Here is a 27654-nt window from a genome sequence, read left to right on the forward strand (position 1 = left end):
CACCAAACCACCTTCAAAACACAAGCTTATCCCCACAAAGGCTGCTGCTCCTGGCTGTAAACAGAGACTACAAAGACCCATGGCTTCACAATTGCTCATTATAGGACTGTTGGGAGCTAACCAACCTAACCAAGGCGTTTACATCACCCTCTTCAGACTCAGGGAATACTCTGGAAAATGGCAAAGGAAGAATGTTAAGAGCCAGAAGGTGGGGGCAGGGCTTCAAATGCTACCTGCTAAGCACAACTTGGACAGGGCAGTCATGGACTCATAGTAACTGTTGCTACTGTGACGTTGGGCCCTCCTAACAGTCAGTGATGAAGGAAGAAGGTTATGGGCACCTTAGTGCTGCATTTATTGGCAACTAACAGATTGCATAGTGCCCTGTTACACACCTGCTTATAAAGACAGCCCTGTTAAACGTTGGGACACTAATAAGAACAAGAGCTAGCAAATATACTGAAGAGATCTGTGAGGAAGATGGGGGCAGAGAGAGTGGGAGGGAACAACATAGGGCCAGGGGAACAGGATGCATTAGAAACTTGCATGGAATCATCAAGGAACAAAAGTTACTTAAAAAACAAACCCTTCAGGGATTACACCTGTCTGTGCCACCCCAGCACTGGGACTAGAGACAAATGCCACTGTCCCCAGATGTGAGCACTGACAATCCAAACCAGCTAGCAAGCACTTGACTGAGCCCTTTCTCTCGCCTGAGCTTACTCCTGAGCAGTTTGGCCAGTTAAAGCCAGAATCTTTGCAAGGAACGCTACAAAGTCATTGATGAAACAACAATTCCACGAGAATATGGGATGGGAAGAGGAAAGAGCGGGTGACAGGAAGCCTCGCTCGCTCGCTCGCTCACTCGCTCTCAGTGCTGTAAGCTCGGCACTTGACAACGAAGACACGGGACATCATTGGCTACCTGAGACCCTGTCTCAAAATAAAATCACAAACTTCTCATCCTGCTCAGGCGTCCTCTGCCGGCATGCATTTTCTCTAAAAATAAAATATAAGGCAGAAAATTCCGAAAGGAGGAGAAATGTTCATAAACAGCAGGGAACCTATTTAGCTGTTGTCTTCATATAAATCAGCGACATGAAAGAGCAGTCACTAGAGGCTACATAGAGTCAGAGTTATTGATAAAAGCTGCAACTTCACTCTCCTGAGCTCTCTCTGCAGCTTAGAGGCCCATTTGCTGATATGAATAGGCATTTTGCTACAGTGGAGCCTCTAGGTCCTAGAAAAGAGCTAACAACAAGCCCTGCTGAGGTCTTCTGCAATGTTCCCCCTGCAGCCCCAAAGCCTGTCTCCTGGCTAGGCCTGCTGCACCCAAGACTGGACATCGTCTTCTCTGTCCCAGAAGCAGCAACACTTGACACAGCCTGGATGACTGGATCCACAACTCGAGGATGACAAGTTTCATCTTTCATGTCCTGGTGGAAGTCTGTGGATCAGGCGACCTGGTACTGATGCCACTACCAACAGCCCCGTCCTCTCCACTGCCTGCTGGCCACATCACTCTCCAGAGAGTCAGTAAAAACATGTTTTAATTACCAGACTGATTGCTTATAAACAAGGTGGTGAAAAATTAACTTCTCCAAACAGAGAGCAAGCAAGAGGAGGGAGATTTGAAAATAAAATATTGGGGTTAGAGCTCAACCCACAAACTTGAGGAAAGCCAGCTCAGGGAAGAGAAGCTAGCCAGGCCCTGTGTTTTAGCATTCACACATTTCCAGAGAGTGGCACATATCCCGGCCGCTGGCCACTCCTCCCCACCGCAGTCCGGCTGGCAGGAGCATAGCCTGGCATGGCAAGCTTATGCAAAGGCACATAGTGAGGTCTTTATTGTGTCTCTTCTCCCTGTCCTCACCCAGTGCTCTCAGGTAATCCTGGGGTTTCAGACTCTATCCACCCTCTCTTACCCCAGGCCCTAAAGACGGGAGAAAATAACAGTATGTGTGGTGCAGGGGGGGGGGGTTGGGGGTGTGGGGGGGGGGGGACTCACCTTGGCTGTCCTGTCCCGGGAGCCACTCACAATGATGCCACCTTTACAGTCCACACAGTTCACCTCCTGCTCGTGAGCCGAGTACTTGACAGTGAAGGTGCTGTGGATCTTGTGAACACCGATCTTCCCGTCTCTACAAGAGAATAAGGAGCCCACCCCGGGAGTTAACTTATAGAAAGAGGGCAAGTCTACTGAACCGGCAGCCCATGCATGGGTCCAGTGATGTCTGGATTTACCAAACATTCTGTAACTTGGCTCACAAGGAGCTGAGCTTTTACACAGTTACCTCTTCAGCACACTTGAGGCTAACAGAGCCGAGAGAGAAAATAAACTTCCCTTAGAGAATAGCAAACCTGCTCCACTTGGCATTAAAGGCTCTTCCTGTTTTCTTCTCTGGCTAACCTGTTATCAGCTTTTGGTAAATCTCTGCTTTAAGTGTAAAAAAAAAAAAAAAGCACAAAGCCAGAAGCAGCCCCAGCCAATGCCTGGAGCATACCAAGGAAGAGGTGAGAGACCTCCAGCACTCACCCTCCTGCACTGACGATGTGGGAGTTGGCCAGCACAAAGTGACAGACGTCCTCATCATGCCCAGAGAAGACTCTGAAGGGCCGTCGGTTCAAGCTTGCACCATCCGGGCGGAACTGGTAGGCCAGGATGAAATTAGCCTGTGATAGGTACAGAGAAGCATCCTGTAGCTGCATCCAAGGCATCTGACTGGAGAGAGGAACAAAACAAACAACAACGAAGTGTAGCCACTGCCTGCACTTCTTACAGACAGGCAGGGCTGAAAGATGTCAGCTGAGGACCAGGGGAAGCTGAAAGAGACTCCCGACCAGGTAATGTGACCTCTGCGTTCTGGCTAAGTCCAAGTTAAGTTTCAAGACTCTGAGACTCCAACATGTACACACTGCTCAACAGATCAGTAAGGTGTGACCGAGGAAAGACAAGTTTTGAGAAATCCCATTCCCTTGTTATTGGAGCAAAGACATGTTTACAAGTGAAAAAAAAATCTAGCCATTTAGGAAAGTATGCAAACCTGCTCAAGAGATGCCTAGATCCTCCCAAGGAGAGGGACATTTCTGTACTGGAGGTAAAACAGAATAACTCCAAAGCAGCACGCTGTGGCTTGGGGCTAAAAAGAGCTCAGCTCTCAACAGTGAGAGAGAAAGGCCACAGGCCAGACATGGGACTAAAGCCTTTGCTGGGCAGAGTGGCACGCACCCCTGAGTGCTGACCGAGGAGGAACAGAAGCTCCAGGCCATTTGTAGATACATAGATGTAGCGGGTAAGGCCGTCATAGGAGGGGCTGTGGACAAAGCAGGGAGAAGATGGGGACAGGGAGATGAGGGAACAGAAGGAGAGGAAAGAGAAGGACGCTCAGCTAGGCTCCCTGGTGCGGCCTAAGCCCCTTCCCTGAGACAGACATCCTCCAGCCCGTGCCTACCCTACCTAACAGTCCTGGAGCTACCAAGTCTCAAGAAATACAAAGGGAAAGCGACTCCTCCCCATCCATGTACAGACACCATCTCCCGCTGCCAAGCTGGTCTGAGCAAACGGGCCTGTGCTTCTTCCCCAAGCGTCATGGGAATGTGGAAAGCTCCGCAAATTGACTTGCCGGGCCATTAAATGCAGCTCGAACTTTGTAGTAACTAAGTCTCTACTCATGTGGTTTTCACAAGTGTGTGCATATATTATACAGAATATGTGGAGAGCGTATATAGACGCCTACATTCTTACTCATCATTCACATTCCTCTTCAACATCTTTTCCACAGTTATGTAGATCACTCACATGGGCAGCAAACAGAAAGCTGGACTGTACTTACAACCATGTGGTAGGCAGACATTCACCTAGGACAAGAAGTCAGGTTCATGCCAGGTGAACAGTGGTAATCCTGGGGCAGCCTGGTAACTGTTCTGTTTATTTGCCAGTCTGCCTTAAATTAGTGCCCTAAAAGATACCCCAGGAGCAAAAGCTTGATAGGGAAATGTCCTTTGATGTTAAAAGGCACAAATGTCGAGGTATGGCGGCACTAGCCTGTAGTCCTAGCACTAAGGAGGCTAAAGTGTGAGGACGGCAAGTTTAGGTCAATCTGAGCTACAGAGAGGAGCTGTTCTTTAAGAAAACTTCCACTAGGTACAGATGGAAACCAGCCGGTAAAGCCTTTCACCATAAAAATCTTTCTCTTTCATAACTTCTCTATCATAATACTGCCACATAATTCATAGAAACTGACCTCAGGCAAACCACTGAAAACAATGCACACAGGTAAAGGGTCAGTTTGATAGTCTGAATGAGAACGACCCCGATGAGAATGTTTAGTCACCAGAGTGAAAGGAACTGTTGGAGAAGGATTAGAAAGAGGTGTGGTCTTGTTGGAGGAAATGTGTCACTGGGAGTGGACTCTGAGGTTTCAAAAGCTCAGCATAAGCCGGGGCGGTGGCACATGCCTTTAATCCCAGCACTCGGGAGGCAGAGGCAGGCGGATTTCTGAGTTCGAGGCCAGCCCGGTCTACAGAGTGAGATCCAGGATGGCCAGGACTACACAGAGAAACCCTGTCTCAAAAAAAAAAAAAAAAAAAAAAAAAAGTCAAAAGCTCAGCCTGGGTCCTGTGTCTGTGTCTCTGTGTGTGTGTACGTGTGTATGTGTGTACGTGTGTGTACGTGTGTGTGTGTGTGTGACCTGTTGTCTGTGGATCAGTATGTAAAGTTCTCAGCTGCTGACCCAGTACCTACCTGCTTCCTGCCATGATGATCATTGACTAACCCTCTGAAACTGTAGGCAAGCCCCCAGTTAAGTGAAACTCTTTTGTGAGTGTTGCCTTAGTCATGGCATCTTTTCACATCGATAGAACAGTACCTAAGACAGTCACCAAAGGTAGCCGTGTGCCTTTTCTATCAGCAAAGGGACAGGTCAGCCAGGATGAAAAGTTACAAAGCTCCTAATACACTAAAATCAACCAACAAGAAGCACTTTTTGGGTAATGTGCCAAATAATAATTATGAAATGCTTTGGTACTGATGAAGCATAAGTGTGGTTTAACAACTTCAATAAAATTAATAAAATCTTCACGGCACTGGGCTATGGCGGCAGCCCAGTGGGGAAGGCACTTGCTGTACAAGCCTCAAGGTCGATTTCAAATTCCTAGCACCTGTATAGAGAACCAACTGCTTCTACACAAGACCTGTAACCACAGCACTGTGCAGTGAGGACTAGAGACAGGAGGACCACAGACCTGTAACCACAGCACTGTGCAGTGAGGACTAGAGACAGGAGGACCACAGACCTGTAACCACAGCACTGTGCAGTGAGGACTAGAGACAGGAGGGTCACAAGACCTGACGGCTACCAGCCTAGCTCCAGTCAGAGACCCTTATCAAGGGAATTTGACAGAGGATGATAGAGTAGGTCACCCAGAGTCCTCTTTTGGCTGTAGGCACTGTTTTGCATACCCACACATATAACATACACCACAGAGACAAAGTGGCAGTCTTTCTACGTCCTACTTCACATATGCCTAATATCTCATCTTGCCTTTCTTTAAAAATTCCATTTTCTTTCTTTACTTTGTATGTGCACAAACGTTTGCACATGCATGTCACAGCACACATGTGGCACTCATGCACTAGCTCAGATGTTTCTTCTTTCCATGTGGATCTCAGGGAACAAACGCACATTGTCAGGCTTTCCTCCTGAGCATCTTCCAGCCCCCAACTTTGCCTTCTACCAAATTAAAGAAACAGGAATGGAGGTGTGGCTCAGTGTAAAGCACCCCTGCCAGACATGGACGAGGTCCTGGGCCTGAGCCCCAGCATCATGACCCCCCCCCCCCATGAAGAGTTTAACAGAATCCAAGAAGAGAACTAACTTCCTAGAGATAATAGCAAGAGCGGCACACGCCTGCAATCAAGGCACTTGGGAGGCGGAGGAAGAAGATTTCTAAGGCCAGCCTGGTCTATAGAATGCTCCAGGGATATACAGAGAAATGGTTTCAAAACAAAACAAAAACAAACAAAAAGAAAGAAAAAGAAAAAAATTGATATAGGACTCCCCTAAGTTACTCAGGTTAGCTCTTTAGCCCAGACAAACTTTGAAATTGAGATCCTCCTGCCTAATACTGTCCAGAGTGCACTTTTTTATAATCTTTGTTGAACTGTGTGAGCACACCATCCTGCTGGACTCTCTATGGGTGTCTAAAGGCTCGCTAATAGTTACCACGCCAGAGACAGCCCCAATGATCTAATTTCATGTTTTCTACTATGCTCTTTGGTCTTGGGAAGCCTTAAAAGAATCACAAAATAAGGCTAAATGACGGCTTAGAGGTTAGCAGCACGTGCTATTCTTTCAAAGGATCTGGGTTCAAGTCCCAGGACCCACATGGTGGCTCACAATTGTCTGTAACTCCAGTTCCAGGGGATCTCATGCCCTCTGGAACTTCCTCAAGTACACACTGTGAAGAGACATATACAGGAACAAACTATTTTCAAGCCAGGCTTAGTGGTGCACACTTTTAATCCCAGAACTTGGGAGGCAGAAGTAGGTGGATCTGTTAGTTGAAGAACAGCCTGGTCTACAGAGTAAATTGGGGATAGCCAGAGCTACATAGTGAGACTCCATCTTAAAACAACAGCAAAGATACACATGAAATAAAAACAAATAAACATTTTTAAACAATCAAGAAGCTGCTTACCTATATCTCCACTTCAGCAGAATCCGATCTCGGCAGCGCCCCAGCCGCCAGTTCTGAGACAGTTTCACGCGCTCCTTTACTGGAATGCCTGCCATGCTATGTGCAAAGAGAAGGAAGAACTCGTCACTGCAGCTCATTAGCAATAAAGGAGGAGTCGAGGGGCTTACTGGGTCAGGACTCGGAAACATGCAGAATGGAATCAAATATACACTAAAGGGATTGTGAGATCAGGAACTAACCACTCCTACCTCCATACGTGGCTAATCAAGAAATCCAAGCAGACGTCTATCCTTTAAACCATTAGAAGTGTCTATAGTGATGTCAAAACAGTCTAGTGAAAAGCAGGACAAGAAAGTGCTAGAGCCACTGAGACAGCTCCCTGGGTAAGACACACTGGCCACAAAGGCCTTGGTAGAAAGGGAGAACTGACTGCCAAAGGCTGTCCTCTGACCTCTACCCACGTGTCACGCATGCACCTGCCCACACGCACATTGTGAGCACACACAGTAATAATATGGCATGAGACCAACGCACTGCCTCCTGAGACAGTGACATAATCACAAACCATTTCTTTTAGTTTTCAAGTACTGGCGCTCCTAGATAACCATCTTGTAAAACCTCTGGATATTTATCCTACCTCATGCCAAACGCAGAAAGTTTATCTATAATAAATAAGCACAGAAAACCTATAATATAAAGCTATTAGAATAAACTATATAAACCCATCTAACTGGACCAAAAAAATAAAAACAACAAAAGGAGGCATGTGTCTGTCAGGGGATAGGCAACGTTCTTAGGATATAGAAGGCAAAAACATAAAAGAAAAAAAGCTAATGAATTAGACCTTATAAAAATTAAGAATTATTCCACAAAATGAATATAACAAGCTAGAGTCTGGGAGAAAATATTACATGTATGAATATATTGAAATTTCATATAAATTTATATATGTGTGTGTGTGTATACATATATACATACACACACACACAAACACACACACACACAAACACACACATATCAAAGGACTTGGACTCAGACTGCATTTCTCTCCCTGTGCCTAGGCTGGCCCTGGTCCATCCTGCCTCAGTCTCCCAAGTGCTAGGATTACAAGCAGGTACTACCACGCTCAGACAGTGCATCCTTATATTTTAAAAGACCAGTAAGGAAGTTTCCTATTTGATGGGGAAAGAACAATGGCACAGCTATTAGCAGAAGGCCCAGCAGGGGTTATTTTATATTGTTTTGGGTCTGAGAGCTTCTGCCTACATTCACATATATGTACCATGTTCATATCTGGTGCCTGAAAAGGCCAGAAGAGGACATGCGATCCCCTGGACCTGGGGTTCTAGACACTTGTAAGCCACCATGTGGTTGCTGGGAACCAAACCCAGGTCCTCTGCAAATGCTCTTAACAGCAGAACCATCTCTCTGCCTGCCACAACTTTAAAAAAAAAATTATAATGAATGAAGGCAACATTATACATGCTGTATTTCATTCACATGAACATGTGAAAAGGACCAATTAACCAAACATGGGGGGGAAACCCCTCATAATGACAAATGACCAACAAGGCAGAGCTGGGGACTGTCTGGAAAGGAGCACATGGAACCTCTCCGAGGTTTTATGTCCTGCGTCTGGATCCTGAGGGGCTTTGGGCATATCTACCAAACAGGCAAAAGCTGGCCCAGATGTGGTGCCACAGGCCTCAGGAAGCTGAAGAAGGAGATCATGAGTCCAAGGGCACCTCATCCACACAGAGACCAGCCTGAGCCACACAGAGACACTGTCTCAGGAAGACAAGAGCGGGGCCATCCAGAAGACTCAGAGAGAGGCTCTCGCCACCAACCCTGGACCTGAGTTCTATCCCCAGGGCCCACATGGTACAAGGAGAGAACCCACTCTCACAATTTGTCTCTGTTCTCCACCATGTGATACACACACACATTAAATGTGCTATTTTTTTTTCTTTTAGAAAACAATAAAACTCGCCATCAACAAATTTCAAATGATCAAGTTTAAATTTGAGCACTTTACTCAAAATCATAATCCAAAGCCACTGTGCATAATTTTTAAGAAAACACATAAACTGATATAATCAAGGGTTTGCACGTGTGCTCTAGTATGGCGTGTATTAGTACTAAAATGCACGAGGAAACAAATATGGCCAAATAATTATGCAATCTAGACAGTGAATATGTGAGCGTTCATTGTATAATTCTCTTCTATATGTTTTAAACTTTTCATTACAAAAATGTTCACTGAGCACTGGCTACCTGGAAGAAAGGGATGAAAGAGGCAGGGGCCACAGCAGCCAGAAAATGGCAGAGTTTGGGATGCAGAGACAGCGAAAAGTTCAAAGGCCTTTTGAGAGTACATCTTTAGACAGAGTTTTGAAATCATGGGCAAGAATCTTGAATTTCCACTTTAGGTGCCTGTGTATCTGTGTCTCCATGGCTTCACACACATAACTGTACAAGGTTTACTGCTTGGGACACACAGTGATGACTACTGTGCCTACCTAGAAATTCACTGACAAGGGAGAGACATACAGACATTTCTCTTTGTCTCTACTTACACCTTCATATGTACCACCCAACACTAAAAGCCAGTGAGCGAAAGTCACTTTCAAGAGTCTAATGAACACACATTGAAAAAGATGGCTTGGGTAGAAAGTTATCTAAGCCATGTATTTGTACAGAATAATTCTTTTCTTTTTAAGATTTATTTATTATTATATCTAAGTACATTGTAGCTGTCTTCAGATGCACCAGAAGAGGGCGTCAGATCTCATTATGGGTGGTTATGAGTCACCATGTGGTTGCTGGGATTTGAACTCAGGGCCTTTGTAAGAGCAGTCAATGTTCTTACCTGCTGAGCCATCTCACCAGCCCAGAATAATCCTTTTGATTTGTAAAGTAGTGAATGTAGAGGACTGAACTTTAAAGATACAGATACATATCACAGAAGATTAACAGTATAAAAATGAGTAATCCAGCGGGGCTAACCAGAGCAAGCGGGGATTGACCGGAGCGAGCAGAGGTCCTAAAATTCAATTCCCAACAACCGCATGAAGGCTCACGATGATCTGTACAGCTACAGTGTACTCGTATACATAAAATAAATAAATAAATCTTTAAAACAAAAACAAAAAAGAGCAACCCTAACAGAGCTGTAGTAGCATTCACCTTTAATCCCAGCACCTGGGAGACAGAGGCAGGTGGATCTCTGAATTCAAGGCCAGCCTGGTTTACAGAGTGAGTCCCCGGACAGCCAGGGCTACACGGAAAAACTCTGTCTGGGGGATGGGGGGGGGAGAAGAACCCGTTCTAATTCTAATCAAGATTTCTTCTTCTGTTTGCCCTTTACGAAGCTCCTCTCATTTTAATTGTAATTGTAATATCTTATTTAAGTATGAGGCATTTGTGCTTTTATATATTTCCGAATTCTTCTACAATGTAGTATACTTTTTTGAAAAACATGTATCATTTTATTTGCACACTTAGAAAAGTTGTGCACAGAAACTTAACGCTTGTGAAGCAGAACTGCTAGAGAGGGTAGCATTTTTATTTTTACGTCATTAAGACTGGCAGAGAAATAAAATAAAATAAAAGCATAGTAAAATGTTTAAAAGATTAAAGAACATTCGTCCAAGTATAAATTTATACAAAACAAATTCACAAACAACTTTGAATGCTAAATAAATAAATCGCATGTTAATAGATTCAGTTGGCACTGGCTTCGGCACATCAGAGCTAGAGAATCGGATTCATTCATGTGTAGTGTTGAAACCATGTGCTCATGAAGCAGTCTTAGGACACAGTCTCTAAGCTGTGCTCTAGAAGACTCGCTGTGGTGACAAAGCCTCCTTACAACCCACGCTCCTAAGGTTCAAAGACAAAATAAATCATAGATGAAAAAAATTACAATGTAATATTTAATAAGGGGAAAATGTCCCCTAAATTATAGAAGCTTGGAGGCAGTATGGTGTGGAGCGGAGAGGGCAGCTCAGCAGTAGAATGCATGTGCATTTGTTAGGCTCTGGATTCAATCCTTAGCATATATTAATAAAAAATAATTGATGGTGTTGACAAAACTGAACATTACCAATAAAGCGAAAGAAATAAACTGATTTAGATGGCCATCTCATATACAGTAGGACAAATTAAAAAAAAAAGGGAAGCTTAGTTGGACATGATAGCACGAGCCTATGACTGTAACACTCAAAAGGCTAAGGCAGGAGAATTTATTGTGAGCCCCAAACCAGCCTGAGTCACATACTGAGTTCCAATTCACCCTCACCTAAGATTTTGTCTCATTAAAAAAAAAAAAAAAAGTCAATTTAAGACAGTTTAGGTAGAAGAAAATGAAGCACACACACACACTCCAACTAAAAGTCGAAACAAACATACAGATTATAAACTGTGTAAGCTTGATTCTACTAACTTTTAAATGCTAACAGAGGTGGGAACAAGAGATTGAAAGGTAGGTAACAGAGAACCTAAGATTGCAAACACAAGTTTCATCTCTAAAACCTTTAGGGAGCTGATAAAAATCTATCAAAACAACACTCTGTCTCTCGTATCCAGCCATCCATGTCCAAGAGCCCGAGAACAGTCACGTGGGGTTCACTCAATGAAACACTGAGAAAAACTAACTTACAGAAATGTACCTTAAAACAAGTATTAAACACTGCTTCCCCTCTATATAGTAGGAAAACCTGACAAGATTTTGACTTCACAAGCACATGGGTTTGGTTACACATTGCTGGCACTGTCTTTCTGATCTCCAGTTTCCACTGCGAACACTGTATCACAAACAGGTAACTCAAATTCGAGAGACGTCTGACCGTGCTGTGGGCCAGACGGACGCAGCCTGAATGCTTGCCTGTGGGAGCGCGGCGCACAAACGCTTTGGAATAGACCATGTGCGACCTCTAGAAACGACAAATGTGAGGGCTCAAAACACAGAGACAACTGTGGGACACTGAACAATAACGTAAGACTAAGTAAGAATACCATATAAAATTCCGTTTCTATAGATAACAGGTCAGAAGATGGATATTAATGGTGCTTTGGGTCACGAGCACGTTTCTTTACTCTACGTGAGGTGATACTACGCCTGCTTATCGGTAACTAGACAGATTACATACACGGCTCAGAGAAGCACAGAAAGCAGAGAACTGGAAATGCCTCCAGTGTGTACCAGGTAACCGCAGGTCACTTTCCGTCTATTCCTACACCTACGAAATGAGAATAATATCTCACACAGGGCCCGAGATGGCTTGAGGAAAAGCGCTTGCCACACAAGCCCGATGCCCCGAGTTTGATTCCCCAGAACCCACAATGAAGGAAAGCACCTACTCCCAAAGTTGTTCTCTGATCTTCTCTAACTGCCTCAGTGTTCACACGTATCATACACATACAATAACAAAATAAAATACTAAATATAATTCACACACATGATATTCCAAAGATGACACATAAAACATAATTTATAAAGTGATATAATTTATAAATCACCACGGAGACATTATTTTCTTATAAACACAAAGATATCTACTAGCTAATGGTATCAGTGATGTCACCACTAAATCTAAACTAGTAATTACTTATTTTCTTCTAATCAATGACTCCTCTATTATCAAACAATTTATCTTTTAGGCTGAAGGCTATCAGGATGGGCACGAATACATTAACACTAAACTATTTTACTGAACTCTCCTATCGGGCACATGTGGTCCACGGTTTTACTTTACTAGGGAGCAACCTGTACCACAGGGAGAGAGGCCTAAGGACAGGAAAGGAGCTGACCCAGAACTGAAAAGGCACACACCATTCTGCCAGCACTTCCCTGCAGACGCCCCTCCCCACGCCAGAGACGGAGTTCAGGAGTTCGCAGTTACCCCTCTCCTAAGTTAGGTCTAGATTAACAGGCACAGGTAAACTACAAATGATGAATCAGCACAGTTCCTCACCAGGATAAAGATGCTTGTCCCTCTGCCTGGTCACTTAACAGCGACTTGGTGACACTTTAGTGAGGAGTATGACACTCCCCCTGAGGAGTCTCTGCACCAAGAAACTTTCAAAGTTGGCCTTTAAAGACTGAGACTATACGGCTCTTCTCTTGAGGTGAACGCTGCGGTCCTTCACCTCACCTCCAGCTTTTACAAAGGCATTCCACTTGGAAAAGCACCACTTTGTTAAAGGCGACTTAACTTTCGCCCCCTTCCTTCACCAGCCATTTTCGAGAGCTTCCCTAGCTGATTGCTAAACTGTATCTTAATTAGTATTGGCTTCCGTACATGAAAAATGAGGCTCCCTACACCCCAATTATCTGCTCTCTCTGAGACCTGTTATCCATTCAAAGAGAGGGGAGAACCAAGCAGAAAAGTACTTGAGAGGACAGAGGCTGGTGCGCCTTAGAAATCAACAAAGGCCTGGCTCTCACCCGGCCTCTGGCTAACCATTTCTCCCAGTTACTGCTATAAAGTCAGGGTGCTCCCCTCAAAGAACATGATTAGTGCCCTGTAAATAAATCTCCCTGTGGCTGTTAATGCGAGGAAAAATCTCTAACTTGGCCCATGGGCCTGGCTGAACTGCCATTTTCCCAGCCTCCTTTCCTCGCCTCAGGCTAATTTCTTCACTCACTCCTCCATCTCAGCTTTCAGGCACTTAGTCACCATCAGAGTTTGACTGCATTCCTGGGTGCACGGACTATTTTAAACAAAACAATACAGCATGCACCCACTGTAAGCTACCTGCCCCCTTAATATCTTGGCAAGTGAGTCCAGGAGGACAGAAATAATCTAGGATGTTCATAGACCTTCACTTCCCTCTCCAATCTCACACCAAAACCCAAAAACAAATAAAGAAACCTACTCTAAAGAATAATGGCTCTGTGTGTGTGTGTTCATGTGGGGTGCATGTGTGTGTGTGCATGCGTGTATATCGCACATGTGTGTCCCTGTGTGCGTTTACACGTGCATGCATACATGTGTATGTGCATGTATGTATGTCTCTTTGTGTGTTTGTGTACATGTGCACATTTGCATGTACGTGTGTGTGTGTGTGTGTGCGCGCGCGCGTGTAAGCCTATGGAATCTCTAGTGTTGAAGCAACATTCCCCTTGATAACCAACACTGTCTACTCAAGCAACAGGCAAGTCTGATGCTTTGGAACTTGGGAAGGACAGACAGGTATAGAAGAAGGACCCCCTAACATGCACTGAGCCAGTGAAAGGGCACAAACTGTGTAAAAGGAAGTTTGGGGCATGGATTTCCCTTAGCACATGTCTCTTCCTTGATTTCCCTGCTTTCCAGAACACAGATCTTCCCCATATTGCCTGAGCCCACACCAGTCCTAACCATCCTAAGAGTGCAAGCTGCCCAATGAGAAACTGAAATATTATAAAACCATGTTAAATTACCCCAAAGTCTAGGGCGAAGTAAAATGGCAGAGAACACATCAACATGAGCAAAGACCATGCACAGGACAGCACAGAGCTGAGAATGCCCTGCACCTCCCCTCAAATGTCAACCCACTTTATCATCTCACACCCACGGTCCACACTATGTGCCTGCAGGAGGCTGCTTTCACACTTAACATATCCATACTACAGCGCCATGTGTAATCACTGTGAGAGTCATTAAACATCTCTTAACAATAAAAGGTTTCAAAAAAAAACAAACAATAAAAGGCTTCACAAAACGAATTCAAAATCAAATGCATAATGAATCAGTAGTTTTGACAGATCACCCATGTTGTAGGTGTGACTTCACTGCAGCCTCGCTTTGAACACACAACGTGCACACTTTTCATCGTACACACCTTCATGCCACAATACTGACCATTGCTGCCCAAAACATCTTGGCTCAAACGGAAAAGCATTTTACATTATGAATTGCCATATTTTTACTGTGTATACAAAATTGTCTGCTCTTAGAGAAACATGGTGGTTTAATCATGGAAAACAAACCCCAAATATTTTTCTACCATCACGCCTCAGCTTGTAAGTATATCTTTGGATTATATTGTATTAGACTGCTTGACTTTAAAATTGCTGTTTGAGTTGCCAACCTGAGTTTCATTTTGTAAAAGAATCATTACATTGGGCTAGGGAGATGGTGGCTTAGCTGGCAAAATTCTGGGTTTTTGGGGGGGTTTGTTTTGTTTTTTTGGTTTTTTTTTTTTTTTTTTTTTTTTTGGTTTTTTCAAGACAGGGTTTCTCTGTATAGCCCTGGCTGTCCTGGCACTCACTTTGTAGACCAGGCTGGCCTCGAACTTAGAAATCTGCCTGCCTCTGCCTCCCAAGTGCTGGGATTAAAGGCATGCGCCACCACCGCCTGGCAGCTGGCAAGATTCTTAACACCCAAGCATGAGGATCTGAGCTTAGAACTCCAGACCCACGGAAAGCCAGGCATGGCGGTGAGTGTCCACGATGCCAGCACGGGGAGGGAGTGGCCAGCAAGGAAACTGTCTGCCTTGCTAGCTGAGAGCAGTGCAGGCTTCCTAGAACTCATAAAATCCTGGTCCTGGTTGGCAGAAACAGGCGATCTCAGGGGCTTAAGGACACCCAGTCTAGTTCAAATTCCAAGTTCAGTGAAAGACCCTATCTCAAAAAGAAGAGGAGGAGGAGGAGGGAGGGAGGGAGGGAGGGAGGGAGGGAGGGAGGGAGGGAAAGAGAGAGGGAGAGAGAGAGAGAGAGAGAGAGAGAGAGAGAGAGAGAGAGAAGGGGATAAAGAAGAGAATAAGAAATTGAAGAGGAAGAGGAGGAGGAAGAAGGAGAAGGAGGAGACAGAGACAGAGACAGAGACGTAGTAGTAGTAGTAGTAGTAGTAGTAGTAGTAGTAGTAGTAGTGGTGGTGGTGGTAGTAGTTCTGGCCTCCACATGCTCACACAAAAGTACACCCACACACTCACCTACATATCACAAAAATGCACTCACCATATGTATATCCATCCACACAAACACACAACAAACATTAAATGAACTTCACCTTGAGATTATGGTAGAACCTTCAATAATGTCTAAAATGGTCCTAAGGTGGTGACGCGTGCCAAAGCCTCGGCCGGCTGGGAAACCCCGAGATACCCTACCTGCCGCAACTCCAAATAGTCAGCTACCCCCTAAGTCCTTCTGCAAACTCATCTCACTAGTGTGTACTTCACCTTCAACAAACGGGAAAGGGATATATAACAAAGAAGTGTTCCAAGGTTTTATTTGTATACCTATTGTATATACGTTTATACCTGGGCTTTATACAAATTTATCAGGCAAAAAGCAATCACAAGTAGAAACAACTTAAGAAGCCCACTTACCTATAGTGCTAGTCCCAGTAGTAACAGTCTATCTCTGTCCTTGACAATGTTTGCTTCTCTTCAAGAGACTAGTCACATTTACCACTAGCACCCTACCAGGCTGGAAAAGTAAACCAGGCTGGCCTTGAACTCAGAGATCCACCTGCCCCTCCTTACCCACTCAAGCGCTAAAATTAAAACTTGGTGCCGGCCTCCACTCACTAGAAGTCTCTCACTAGAAGCCTTGCCCTGCCAGCAGTTTAGGAATTTGTAAAGCCAATCTGGACAATATTTAAATGATTTGGAATTTCTACTTCATGCTTAATGTTTAATAAAATAAAACTTGTGAAGGTCTGAAGAGATGGCTCCGCAGTTAAGAGCATTGACTTTTCTTCCAGAGGTCCTGAGTTCAATTCCCAGGAACCACATGGTGACTTTGGAATCCGATGCACACTTTTGGTGTGTGTTGGAAGACAGCTGCAGTGTACTCATATAAATAAAAAATAAATAAAACCTTCAAAAATAAAATAAAACAAAGCTTGTGAAGAAAAAAAAAAAAAACCACCACCACCACCACCAACAACAACAACAACAACAAAAAAAAAAACCAAACTTGGTGCCACCACATCTCGCCCATCTCGCCTCCTCAGCTCTCACTGGCCTGGGGCTCACTGATGAGGTTAGTGTGCTGAACTGGGGATCTGTCTGTCTCTTACTCCCCAGCCAAAGTGACATAGCAAGACCCGATCTCAAAACAGAAAGGGAGGGAGGGAGGGAGGGAGGGAGGGAGGGAGGGAGGGAGGGAGGGAAGAAGGAAGGAAGGAAGGAAGGAAGGAAGGAAGGAAGGAAGGAAGGAAGGAAGGAAGGAAGGAAGTTAGTTTTTGTTTTGTTTCTGTTTTTAATTTAAAGAGATCTCAGAAGCATGGCTCTCCCTTCGGCATACTGCACTTCCACCACCACCCTCAGTTTCAGAATTCTCCCCAGGGCTGAGACAGCAGCAGCAGTGAAGGCCATTTGTTCTGCCCAGCGGTGGTGGCGCACGCCTTTAGTCCCAGCTCTCAGGAGGCAGAGGCAGACAGATCTCTGAGTTCAAGGCTGGCCTGGTCTACAGAGGGAGTTCCAGGACAGCCAGGGCCACATAGAGAAACCCTGTTTCAAACAAAACAACAACAACAACAACCAAGACCTCTTGTTTTTGCAGAGGACACAGGTTCAGTTCCCAGCACCCACAGTGACACACAACTGTATATAACTCCAGTTCCAAGGAATCTGACACCCTCTTCTGCACTCAGCAGGGACCAGGCATGCATACATACATACATATATACATGCATACATACATACATACATATATACATACATACATATATGCATACATACAAATATACATACATACATACATACACACATACATATATACATACATACATATATATACATACATATATACATACATACATACATGCAGACAAAACACCCTTATACATAAAAAAATAAATAAATCTTAAAAAAATATGTAAAACTCTTCCTAGCAATACATAAGTATCCAAATTCAATGCCAAAAATCCAAGCCATGCAAAGCAGTTTCAGAAGCACTCGGCATAACCTTTGCTCTTCATCTGAGCTAGCTTAGCATTTGGGACATGTTCACATCGCTCTCTCCTGTCACCGATTCATAATTTGCAAGGCACTTGTTCAATGTGTGCTCAGCAAAATGTTAACATATGAAGCATGAGAAAAATTTTACCTTCAAAATCTTTTGGACAATGAAGGATAGAACAAAGTTAAACAGGTTTCTCTATGATAGGACTTCTGACGCCTTTAATTTACCAATGGGCACTGTGATCCCCAACAGTGGATGCAGCACACAGCATTTCTGACAGTCATTTGATTACAGAATTAGCTTCCTGAGACTCCCACAATACAACTTTCAGAAAAGCTGATCTAGCACTTTCTGAGAATAAATGACAGTAAAGAAGAAGCCACTGTCTGGCGCGTGTGTGCGTGTGTGCGTGTGTGTGCGTGTGTGCGTGTTTGCAGACAGGCCTCCCCTCTGAGTCATGACTTAGGCACGGGCTGACTTTGTGATCTGGCCTTCTTTTCCCTGGACTCCCCACCTGAAATGTGAGGAATAATTACACCACTGCTTCCCAGGGTTACTTTTTATTGTTTTTAATCTTAAAACTGTGTTCCATATTAATCACCCAAAGTAGCCAGATCTTAAAGTCCCTAGGGCCCCACTACCTGGACGAAGGGACGGAGAGAACTGGACCACGAACCACCAGCCAGCTTTCCCACCTCCAGTCTAGGCTGCTATGATAAGTCAAACTGCAGGCAAGACAAGGAGGGGTGGAAGGCCCTCCCCACAACACACTGCTGCAGGGACCCCGCCTTGAGCACAGACCACCACGTCTCAATCTTGATGCATCTTTTCAGTAGAGACCTTCTAAAGGAAATCAAAAAACACAGGAGGTCAAAGCTAGAACTACAAGAAAGAAAAAGTACCAAAAGCTATTTCCTTTTTTTTTTCCTAAAGAAAGGAACTCATTAAGTTCGTGAGCAGGGGAAATATACTGCTCCTTTCAGTAAAATAGCTCTCCAGGAAAAGTATCTCCACGTATTTACTATAAAACAATTTAATTTCCCTGTCCCATCAGCTGCCACCTATCCCCACCCCACCCCCAAACCCCACAGATTGTGGATTTCCTCTCCTTCTTGGCAGCGTTACCAGAAGAAATATAATACCCCCTTCGGACTGCTCCCAACAGCTGCTGGGACAAGAAGGGGGAGTTAGGGCTAGCCCTCAAAAGCTGCCTCTAAAATCCACTCTTCCCTTTCCAAACCGTGGAGCCAATGAGCGTGACTTCTCTTTTTCTGATCTCTTAAAGCAAAAGGAAGGACTGGCAAGGTGGCTCAGCTAATAAGGACACTTGCCTGACACCCTGGGCTCAATCGTTAGAACACTTAGAACAAGACAGAGGGAGAAAACCAATGCCCATAGGTTGTCCTCGCAACTCCACCCACACCGTGGCATGTGCGCCCCCAACACACACATGCACACACACACATGCACGTGCGTACACAGATAAATAAGAAAATGCTAAAACCTGTTCCAGTAAAGATACCACAAAGGCAGCAGTGTCTCCTGTCAGAGATGTCTATCTCCAACACATCTGTTCTCCGTTTTCCTTAAGATTGAAGCTTCACCCCAGAAAGGCGACTCTGCCTTTCCTAACTTGTATTTCTGGAAACAGTGTCCTACGACGTCACCAGTCTAGTATTTTTGTGTGTGTTTATTCAATCCACAAAAATTTTTTAAATTACATTTAATGTGGGGAAGGAGGGACTTGGGAAGAAAGGTAAAGAGAATGAGGTTGGCTGCCCCTGTGCCACAGTGCATGCAGAGGCCAGAGAACAGCTTGTGGGAGCTGGTTCTCCTTCTCCTTCCACCATGTGGGAAGGAACTGAACTCAGCTCCTCAGACTTGGCAGCAAGCACCTACCTTTACCCACAGAACCATCTCACTGGTCTCTTCTTTCCTTTCCTTTCCTTTCCTTTCCTTTCCTTTCCTTTCCTTTCCTTTCCTTTCCTTTCCTTTCCTTTCCTTTTCTTTGGAGACAAGGTCTCTGGCTGTCCTGGAACTCACTATGTAAACCAGGCTGGCTTTGAACTCACAAAGATCCACCTGCCTCAAGGTGTGTGCCACTGTGTCTGGCAAATCCACCAGTTTCTAGGTTGCATTTCTTATCAAACTCCAATGCAATATACTTCCATTATTACATCTAATTCCCTTCAAGCCAAGAGAGATAAGAAGCAAAAGTCCAGGACTTAATTCAGCAGTGACTCCTTCCTGGTGTCACCACACACTATCAGGAAAAGCCCCATTACCAAGCAACAGAGAAACATCCAGTAAGCATTCAGCTGAGACCACCAACAAAGAAGTTCATGAGTGTCAACTGGGGGCAGAGGCAGTATCGCTCTTCACCAAGGAGAGACTGGACAGACCCTACAACATCCTTCCCCAAAAGGTAACGGCTGGAGCTGAGTGAAGACCGTGAAAACTGGACAAGAGGGGAGGGAGAAAATATAATGTAAGGGATGATTTGGAATAAGGGGTGGGAGAAGGTGGCGGGATGAACTAGCTGACCCCAAATGTCTTTTCCATCTCTAACTCCTATGATTCTTTGACCTCCAATTTTGTGCTGTGAACAAGGAATGGAAAGTCAACAGACGTGGTGATGTTTTGAAAGAGCCTGGCAGTCTGCTCTTGTCATTTAATGGCCTTTACATGTATTTTTTAAGGTGTCTTCAAGCCCTGTCTTCATTTCACAGTTGTCACCTTTCTTGGCAATTTGAGCTCATGTCAAATACCGAAAAAGAAAGAGAGAGAGAAAGAATGTGCGGGCAATTAATTGTAGGCTAACGAGGGGCAGGCAGAGAGCCCATTGGGTGGCCCATTCTTCCAGGGAGGGCGGCGATGTGGCCAGGCTGAAGAAAATGAAAAACTGGCCCAAGGCTGAGACAGGGCAGCCCAGCCTCTAACAAGGGCTCAATTCTTTTTCCAGATCGTCTCTTTCTGTTTTAGATGAGTGCTGCCAGAAGCCAAGATGCATGTGTACAGTTTAACTAGAAGATGGTCAGCTTGCTTCTGTGGGGTCCCACCTAAAGCCCATTCAGACTGCAGAATAGGAACGATTGCCTCAAAGGTGAGCCAAGCCTTCTCTTTCTCAGCCTCATCTGATGGCTGATACAGCAGAGACATTTTCTGAAAAAAAAAAAAATCACTTTCTGTATATAGGGAGTGGGTAACCTATTTTCTCTTTAAAACCCATAATCCATTTTTCCTCTTTATTCCTTCTCACCTTAATTTTCAAAATTTACAAAATCTGACCTCAAGGAAAGTCAACTTTAATTTCTTCCTGTTCCATGGTTAAGAGTCAGGACCAGACACAAATCCAATGCCAAGGTCAACGCAGAGTTAAGGGTAAGTTGTCACACAAAGGAGAGTCTTTTCTATGTCAAGTGCACTATAATAATTACTTGAAGACCCGAATGCTTTCTCAATTACCTTATACCACACCTGGCTTTCAGAAGCTCAACCCAAATTTTACTTCTGCTGAAGGATCTAGGTTTCCAAATGAATTCGCATACAGACTATGGAGTCTGTGATCCTGCCTTGAATGTTAGAGCAGTCCCCCGTGTGGTTCAAAGGCCAGGTGACTAGGGAAGGCAGGGACTATTTCATCCATACAGCCTTGGAGGCCCTCCTTTCTTCCCTTGTGCTTCTGAAGGTAGAGCCTGCACCACACCATTTCCTGCTTCTGCAGGTGTATTTACTGTGAGCATGTAAGCTGAACCCTCCTTTTTATTAACTCAGAAACCATTTTTTTTTAAAAAGTAAAAAGAAAAAAGGCCTGGGGCCGGAGAGATGGCTCAGTGGTTAAGGTTGCATGCAGCTCTTTACAGCAGACGAGTTCACTCTCTGCACCCTCATCCAGCACCAGGGAGCCGATGTCTCTGACCTCCCCAAGCATCCACACTCATATACACAGACCCACACACACCATAATTAAAAATAATATATATATATGTATATATATATGTATATTAAAAAGACAAGACAATAAGACCTTTCTAAAACAACTAAGGCATCAGTCCCTTGGAGGACTAAGGAGAGGGTGGTCCCTCCCAGGTAAGGAAGAAAGTATATAAAAGCAAAAAAACAAAAACAAAAACAAAAAAACCCTACTAAGCTACTTTTGAGTTGCTAATTGTTTTCTAAAAACCAGAGTTTAGGCCTTAAAGACCAATCAGCAATGCCCACCACTCAGTTAGGACACTTCATGCGATTCCCTCCACCGGGGTGGGGAGCACTCTTAGGTGCGACCATTTTAAAACAAACAAACACACTCTGCTTATCTGCGTCTATCTCACCACTCGGGATGTTAATCACCACTGAAATAGATACCCACATCCTCCAGCCTCAAAGAGCTCCCAAGGCTGCAGGACCGCCAAAGGAATGAGCCTGCATGCCAGGGCAAACACCTCAGGAGCTCCACTCCTGAAACCCCTATTGTTAATGCTAGGCACATCTATCACAGGCTAATGTAAAACAGCGCCCAGGAAACTGTCCACGGGACATTTAAAAGGCCACCCCCTTGAGAATATGTAACACTAACACAAAGAAGGGGATCAAGCTAGCTTTGGCAGAAACTGAACGTGTTCCTTAACCGGGTTTCTATGCAGATTTCCCCTTTCTTTATTCTAATTTTCGGTATCAGAGTTTACAGACAGCACCTCTGTCCCCAGCCCTCATCAGTGTGCTCCATGCATACAGCCTGCATCACGTGTGGACAGAGCGCACGGCCATTGCTTTGTGCGCACTGACTTAATACTCGTCACATTCTGCAACTCACAAGTCTGCTGTATGAAACACTACCTTGATTTTTATTATTATAACCAAGATATTTCTTCTCCCCCAGGCTTCATAAAGCTTTCAAACAAAACAAATTTGAAATCAGATGACTGATTCAAACTACCTTTTGTTTCCTCAAAAAGGGGGGGGGGCGGGGAGGGGGACGGTGGAGAAGGAAAAACCCACTTAGGATACTTCTTAGTGTTCACTGTTTGGGCAAGGGGCCTAAAGGGAAGCAAATTATTTGTTTGTGGTTTCTAAGTGGCTCAAATGCCTTCAAGCACAAGTATAAACCATTAACCAATCAGAAGGAACCAAAGCAGCTCATCTTACTCAACAAAGCTACCATCAGTTAGGAACAGCTAACCTGAGCAGGGCTTGCCCTGGGCCGGAAGGTCAGTAAATCTTGGCAGTTAGTGTTTCTGAAAATCAGAAGGCCCTTAAAGCTGTAAGTGCAGTCCCTCTGCCCACAGGCTCTGCTGTCATGTTTGTGAAACCATTCAAGATGTCTTGTGTGTGTTTGTGTGTATGTGTCCCTCCTGTCGTTAGGCAGTACTTCCAAATCAAACCATGCCCACTTCTGACATAGGCAGAATAAAGGGGGACAGCGGAAAATGAAAAGTCCTCATGGAAGGCCTTCTAGCAGTAAGCACAGTCACAACTCATTTGACAGAATGGTGGTCTTCCTAGTCTTTAAGAAGATAAAACTAAGAGTTTTGTACTGCTAACTACTTGAGTGTCTGTTGTGCAGTCAGTCCAAAGCATGAACAGCCACCTTATGCAAGCAGCTATGTTCTGCACTCAGGGTGAAGGTGCCCTGATGCTCTGAACGGACTAAGGTACATGGCCTTATCTCTTCAGGGATGACAACTGCCTCTCTTGGGGTTTATGAAGTCTCTGCAGCTGTCCAGAAGCAGGCCACACTGGTAAATGCTCTCCACCTGCTACAACAGGCATAATTTCTCCCCTCAACCCAGAAAACAGAGCAGTGACCCTTGCTCTTTATCAACTGCCACGGCAGCACAACTCCTCTGGAAGGACAATGCTTCATGCTAGGACACACATATCTAATAACGGGAAAGCAGAACAAATACCATTTGGCAGACTCTAAGTACTTTATACTATAAATTCATTTTCATTTTATCAGTCTCGATTTCTCGCTTTTAGAATATCAGAAAGGAAAACAAAAATAAACATCGACTCTTTCATTCTCTACTGTAAGGAGCAACAGAAAGCCAAACTTTGCTTTGGTTGGCTTGAATCCCAGGCATTTTAGCCAACTTCTATTATAGTTCAATATTCCTTCAATGAGTTACTCTGTCCAAGCACATGATCCGTCTAAAAGAAAAAAGCCTTTCTGAAACCCAGTACTATAGACAGTGAATATATGCCGTTAAGAACATAAAGAGAAGAAAAGCACATAAAATGTTTACAAGTAAACTTTACTACAGACTACTAGAGAGGCAAACATATAATTCTGGTTCTTTTCCCTTTGGGTTAAAAAAGTTATTCAGATAAAAAAAGCGGGGGGGGGGAATACTCATATTTACAGGTGATAAGACTACATACACATAAAATGCAAAGGAATCATTATCAACAAATTATATTAGAATAGAATACTTTAAACAAGACAATCATGTTGAAAACTTACTAAAGGATGACACATTAGAAAGCATGCAGAAAAAGTGCCTTTCTAATAAACATAGAGCACACAGGAACAAATCAGTAATAAATAAAAAATGGTATGTTAGAACTTTATAGTGAAAACCACAAAAATCCTTAAAAAGGCATAGAATGGTTTTGGTCATGAACTGCAAGCTGAACAATGATGCTGACATTTTAACACAGCAAGTATAATCTAACCCTAGCAGATATCACACTCTATCAAGGAGCAACATGCTTAAAATATTATGGAAATGAGAAGATAAGCCAGGAGAAAAATGTGAGAGTTCAGATATAAAGTGAATATACAAATGTATGTGTGTATTCAACATACAGCAATGTAAGCGTTCTAAAACAAAATGGGGGGGGGGGGGGAATTGCTTAGCCAAAGGTGTAGCAATAACTGAGCAACCATTTAGAGAAAAATATAATAAGAGAATTTCACTCCTTACACCAAAACAAGTGCTACTGACATTGAAATGCCATTAAAAAAAAAAAAAAGTTAACAAAAAACTAGTTGGCAATCAAATTTGTCAGGCTTGTGGAAAGATTATAAATTTCTCAGGTAAAGGGGGGAGGAGCAGATTCTAATGAAACATAAAATTCTAATAACAATAAAATTAAAAATTGACTGGAAAATGTACCTCTATCATCAAAGATGACAGACAAGAGTCAAACATTTATGACCCAGAAAAATTCCAAATTTATAACAAAAACACCAAGACCCCAGAGACAAGGAGTAGGAAGAAACAGTCTCACAGGTGAAACAGACACATGGCAAAATATTTATCCTGGCTAGCGCAGAGCGATACAAAATAACAGAGCTTTGGCTACTATCACTCACCCACTAAAGATGTGGTTTAATTCTCTCATCAAACCGGCTCACTCATTCTTTGCTGGTATACTGTGACCTCTGCCCATCAAAACCTTTAATCCAATAGTGGCTACCTTGAAATTTTTATTCTAAGGAGTTAATTCAAGACAAATTATGTCATGGCGTATGACATACCTCCAAATCTATTACATCATTCATTAAGCATTCATTCTGTTAGGATGGGGAAGTGGGGTGGGGGGTGGGGGGTAGTAGGGTTAGGGGGTGTGCAACTGAAAAACTTTTAAAATGGAAATAGGAGTGCATCAAATGATCATTTCTTACGGTTTTTTAAAACTTTATTATATTCGCATATGTTACAACAAAGCAAGAGCAGGGTGCAGTCTGAAAGCGTTTATCCTGACCAGTTCTGTGACTGTCATACACGCTCTCCCCTTCCTGTTTAACAGCCTGAGTGTTTTAGGAATGGTTTGCATCCACGGGTCTCAGATATTACTAGGTCAAACTGCCTATCTTGGATACCGCCTACCCCAAATCCAACTTGATGCCTCACACAGACATCTTTTGTGGGTCCTTCCACCTGAATTAAGTCCTAAAATAGGTTGACAATGGAACTGAAAGGTTTTTTTGTTTGTTTTTGTTTTTGTTTTTTTAAGGTTCTGAGCCCTTTTCTGCACATTTAATTTGATCTGAGCCCTGAAACCTAACAACCTTTGAGAGGGTGGGCAGGACGAAAGGCCACAAAAACCACGTTGGTGGACCTGGGCCTGGGCCCTAGAACCAGCAGGAGTCACCCTTCAGGTCCTGTCTGTCGCACAGGACACAGGGCAAGGAACCCAGGGAGCCAAACCTTTGGGAATACTCATTTTAGGATGGCTAACTGTGAGTAGCCGCCCACGGGGGAGGGTGCCGACTGAGGAATGCTCTCCGGAAGTTTCCTCGGGTTGGGGAATCTTGAAGAGGGGTGACACCAGTATTCCTCGAGGGTGCTGGGGGAGGGGAGAGGGAGGGGGTGGGGGGCAAGTCTGGGCTTCAGTATTCCGGGTGCCACACGGTCCCGAGCCGACCAGGCCTCGGCGCCCCGCCCTTTCCCAGGACGCTGGCCGGCCCGGGGCGGGGAGCGGGCGGGCGAGCGGGCGCTTACAGGTCGGTGCCGAGCCGCGTGAAGCCGGTGTTGAGCGAGGCCCGGGCTATCGGGCGCCAGAGCAGGTCGCAGCTGGTGAAGCGCCGCAGCCAGCGGCAGACTTGGGCCAGGCGGCCGAGGGCCCGCGTGTCGAGGTAGGAGCAGATGAGCAGCAGCAGCTCCTCCGGCAGGCGCCAGAGCGCGGGCCCCGCGGCCGGACGGGTGGCCGGCTCCACGGCCGCCGCTGCGGCATCCTCCGCCGCGTCCTCCGCCATGGCCGTCCGGGTTCCCGGGATGCCGCCGCACGCCTGAGGTCCCTGCTCCTGTCCTCTCTCCAGGCTGTCGTCCTCCCGCCGCCCGGCCCCGACCCTCCGCTCCTCCTTCCCCGGCTCTGCGCTGCCCTCATCCCGCTTCCCGGAGCTTCTCGGCCTTTCCTCCTCGCCTCCCTCGCCTTCCTGTCCCCGGCCTGCCTCAGCCGCCGGCCCCGCTGCCTTCCTCTCCGGCTGCAGGCCCGGCTTTCCTTCCGCCCCGCTTCCTCTTCCGCCGTGCCCGGTACCTGCTTTCCCCTTCCCTTTCCCTTTCCCTTGCTTTCCCCGCGCGACCCTCGCCTCCTGCAGTTTCCTCGCCTCCCCGCCCTCGCCTTCCCTGGGCCCGCGGTTCCCGGGGGGACCCGAGCGGCCCTGGCTGCTCATGAGCGGCCGCGGGGCCGGCTCGACGCACAGCCGAAGACGCCACCGCCTCCTCGAGAGGAGGCGACACCACGTCGGACCGGGTCACATGGGGCGGCGCGGGCCCAAGCCGAGACCCGCCCCTCACGCCTGTATTTCGGGGTGCGAACCCCAACCTGGTCACTGACATCCCCATCTTCTGGAGCACCAGGAACATCTAGTTGAAGCGTGTGTCTTCAAGACCGGATGGAGAAAGCGAGCTTGATGGCTCTCGTCTGTGATCCCGGCATGAGGCTAAGGCAGGAGGATGGCCATGAGTTCAAGGCCGGCCTGGCCTACAGAGCAAGAGACTGTCCAAATTAAAAAGACAGAGACAGACAGACAGACAGATTGCTGAAAGGTTCACAGAAAACTCCCACCTACGTCACAAGAGGAGCCTGTGGCTTCAGGAACTATCAAAGTTGAGCCTCTGCCCTCAAGGGGCCTTTTGGTCCCATGAGGCTTCCTCTTCCCCAGGTTGATGCCTTCTTTCCACAAGCCACAAACCAGATTCTTAAAAAAATGCAAGCCAGACGTTAGAAAGTTCCATTGCCCTTGGTCTCACGAAGGATGTCAACCAAGGTCCTGTAGGTTGTCCCAGTATGATTCGACAACAATGAGGGAGGTAAAACCAACCTTCTAGATCCTGAGTCCGCAGCTCCCAAACGAAGCAGCACGTGGCCAAGCAGGGGTTTTTTAGTAGCCGTTACATAGGCAGAGCTGAATCTACAAGATTACTAGGGATCCGTTTCCCATACCACCCACTGGATCCACCTGAACCAATCTAAGCTTCAGAAGTACAGATCGATGCTGTCCCATTGGATCTGTGGGGCCACTTTAATCACATGTGGCTTCTTTCTGTGTGTGTGAAAGGCAGGGTCTCCAGGTCTGAGCGTGCTGTAAGCATAAGTGAGGTACA

The 27654-nt window shown here is 45.3% G+C and overlaps 1 protein-coding gene across 9 annotated transcripts in view; it reads right to left on the reverse strand.

The window, feature by feature from the left end:
• The window catches only part of Fbxw4 (F-box and WD-40 domain protein 4), an 82267-nt gene extending 55473 nt beyond the window's left edge, over positions 1-26794 (reverse strand). For 3 of the 9 annotated variants that reach the window (XR_877675.3, XR_001782592.2, XM_011247259.3), the window contains exons 1-4: positions 26050-26794; positions 6700-6795; positions 2537-2722; positions 2009-2141 (exon numbers count right to left, since the gene is read on the reverse strand). Coding sequence is in view for 5 of the 9 variants with exons in the window: in XM_011247259.3 (XP_011245561.1) it covers positions 2009-2141; positions 2537-2722; positions 6700-6795; positions 26050-26720 (1086 nt within the window). In the remaining 4 variants the exon portion in view is untranslated. Of the gene's footprint in view, positions 1-2008; positions 2142-2536; positions 2723-6699; positions 6796-6947; positions 7374-26049 lie in introns of those variants that run through there. The other 6 variants (XR_386482.4, XR_386481.4, XM_011247258.3 and 3 more) reach the window with 5 other exon arrangements.
• Positions 26795-27654: the final 860 nt, after the last annotated feature.

The sequence above is a fragment of the Mus musculus genome, chromosome 19, assembly GCF_000001635.26.
Source record: "Mus musculus strain C57BL/6J chromosome 19, GRCm38.p6 C57BL/6J".
NCBI classification, from domain to species: Eukaryota; Metazoa; Chordata; class Mammalia; order Rodentia; family Muridae; genus Mus; species Mus musculus.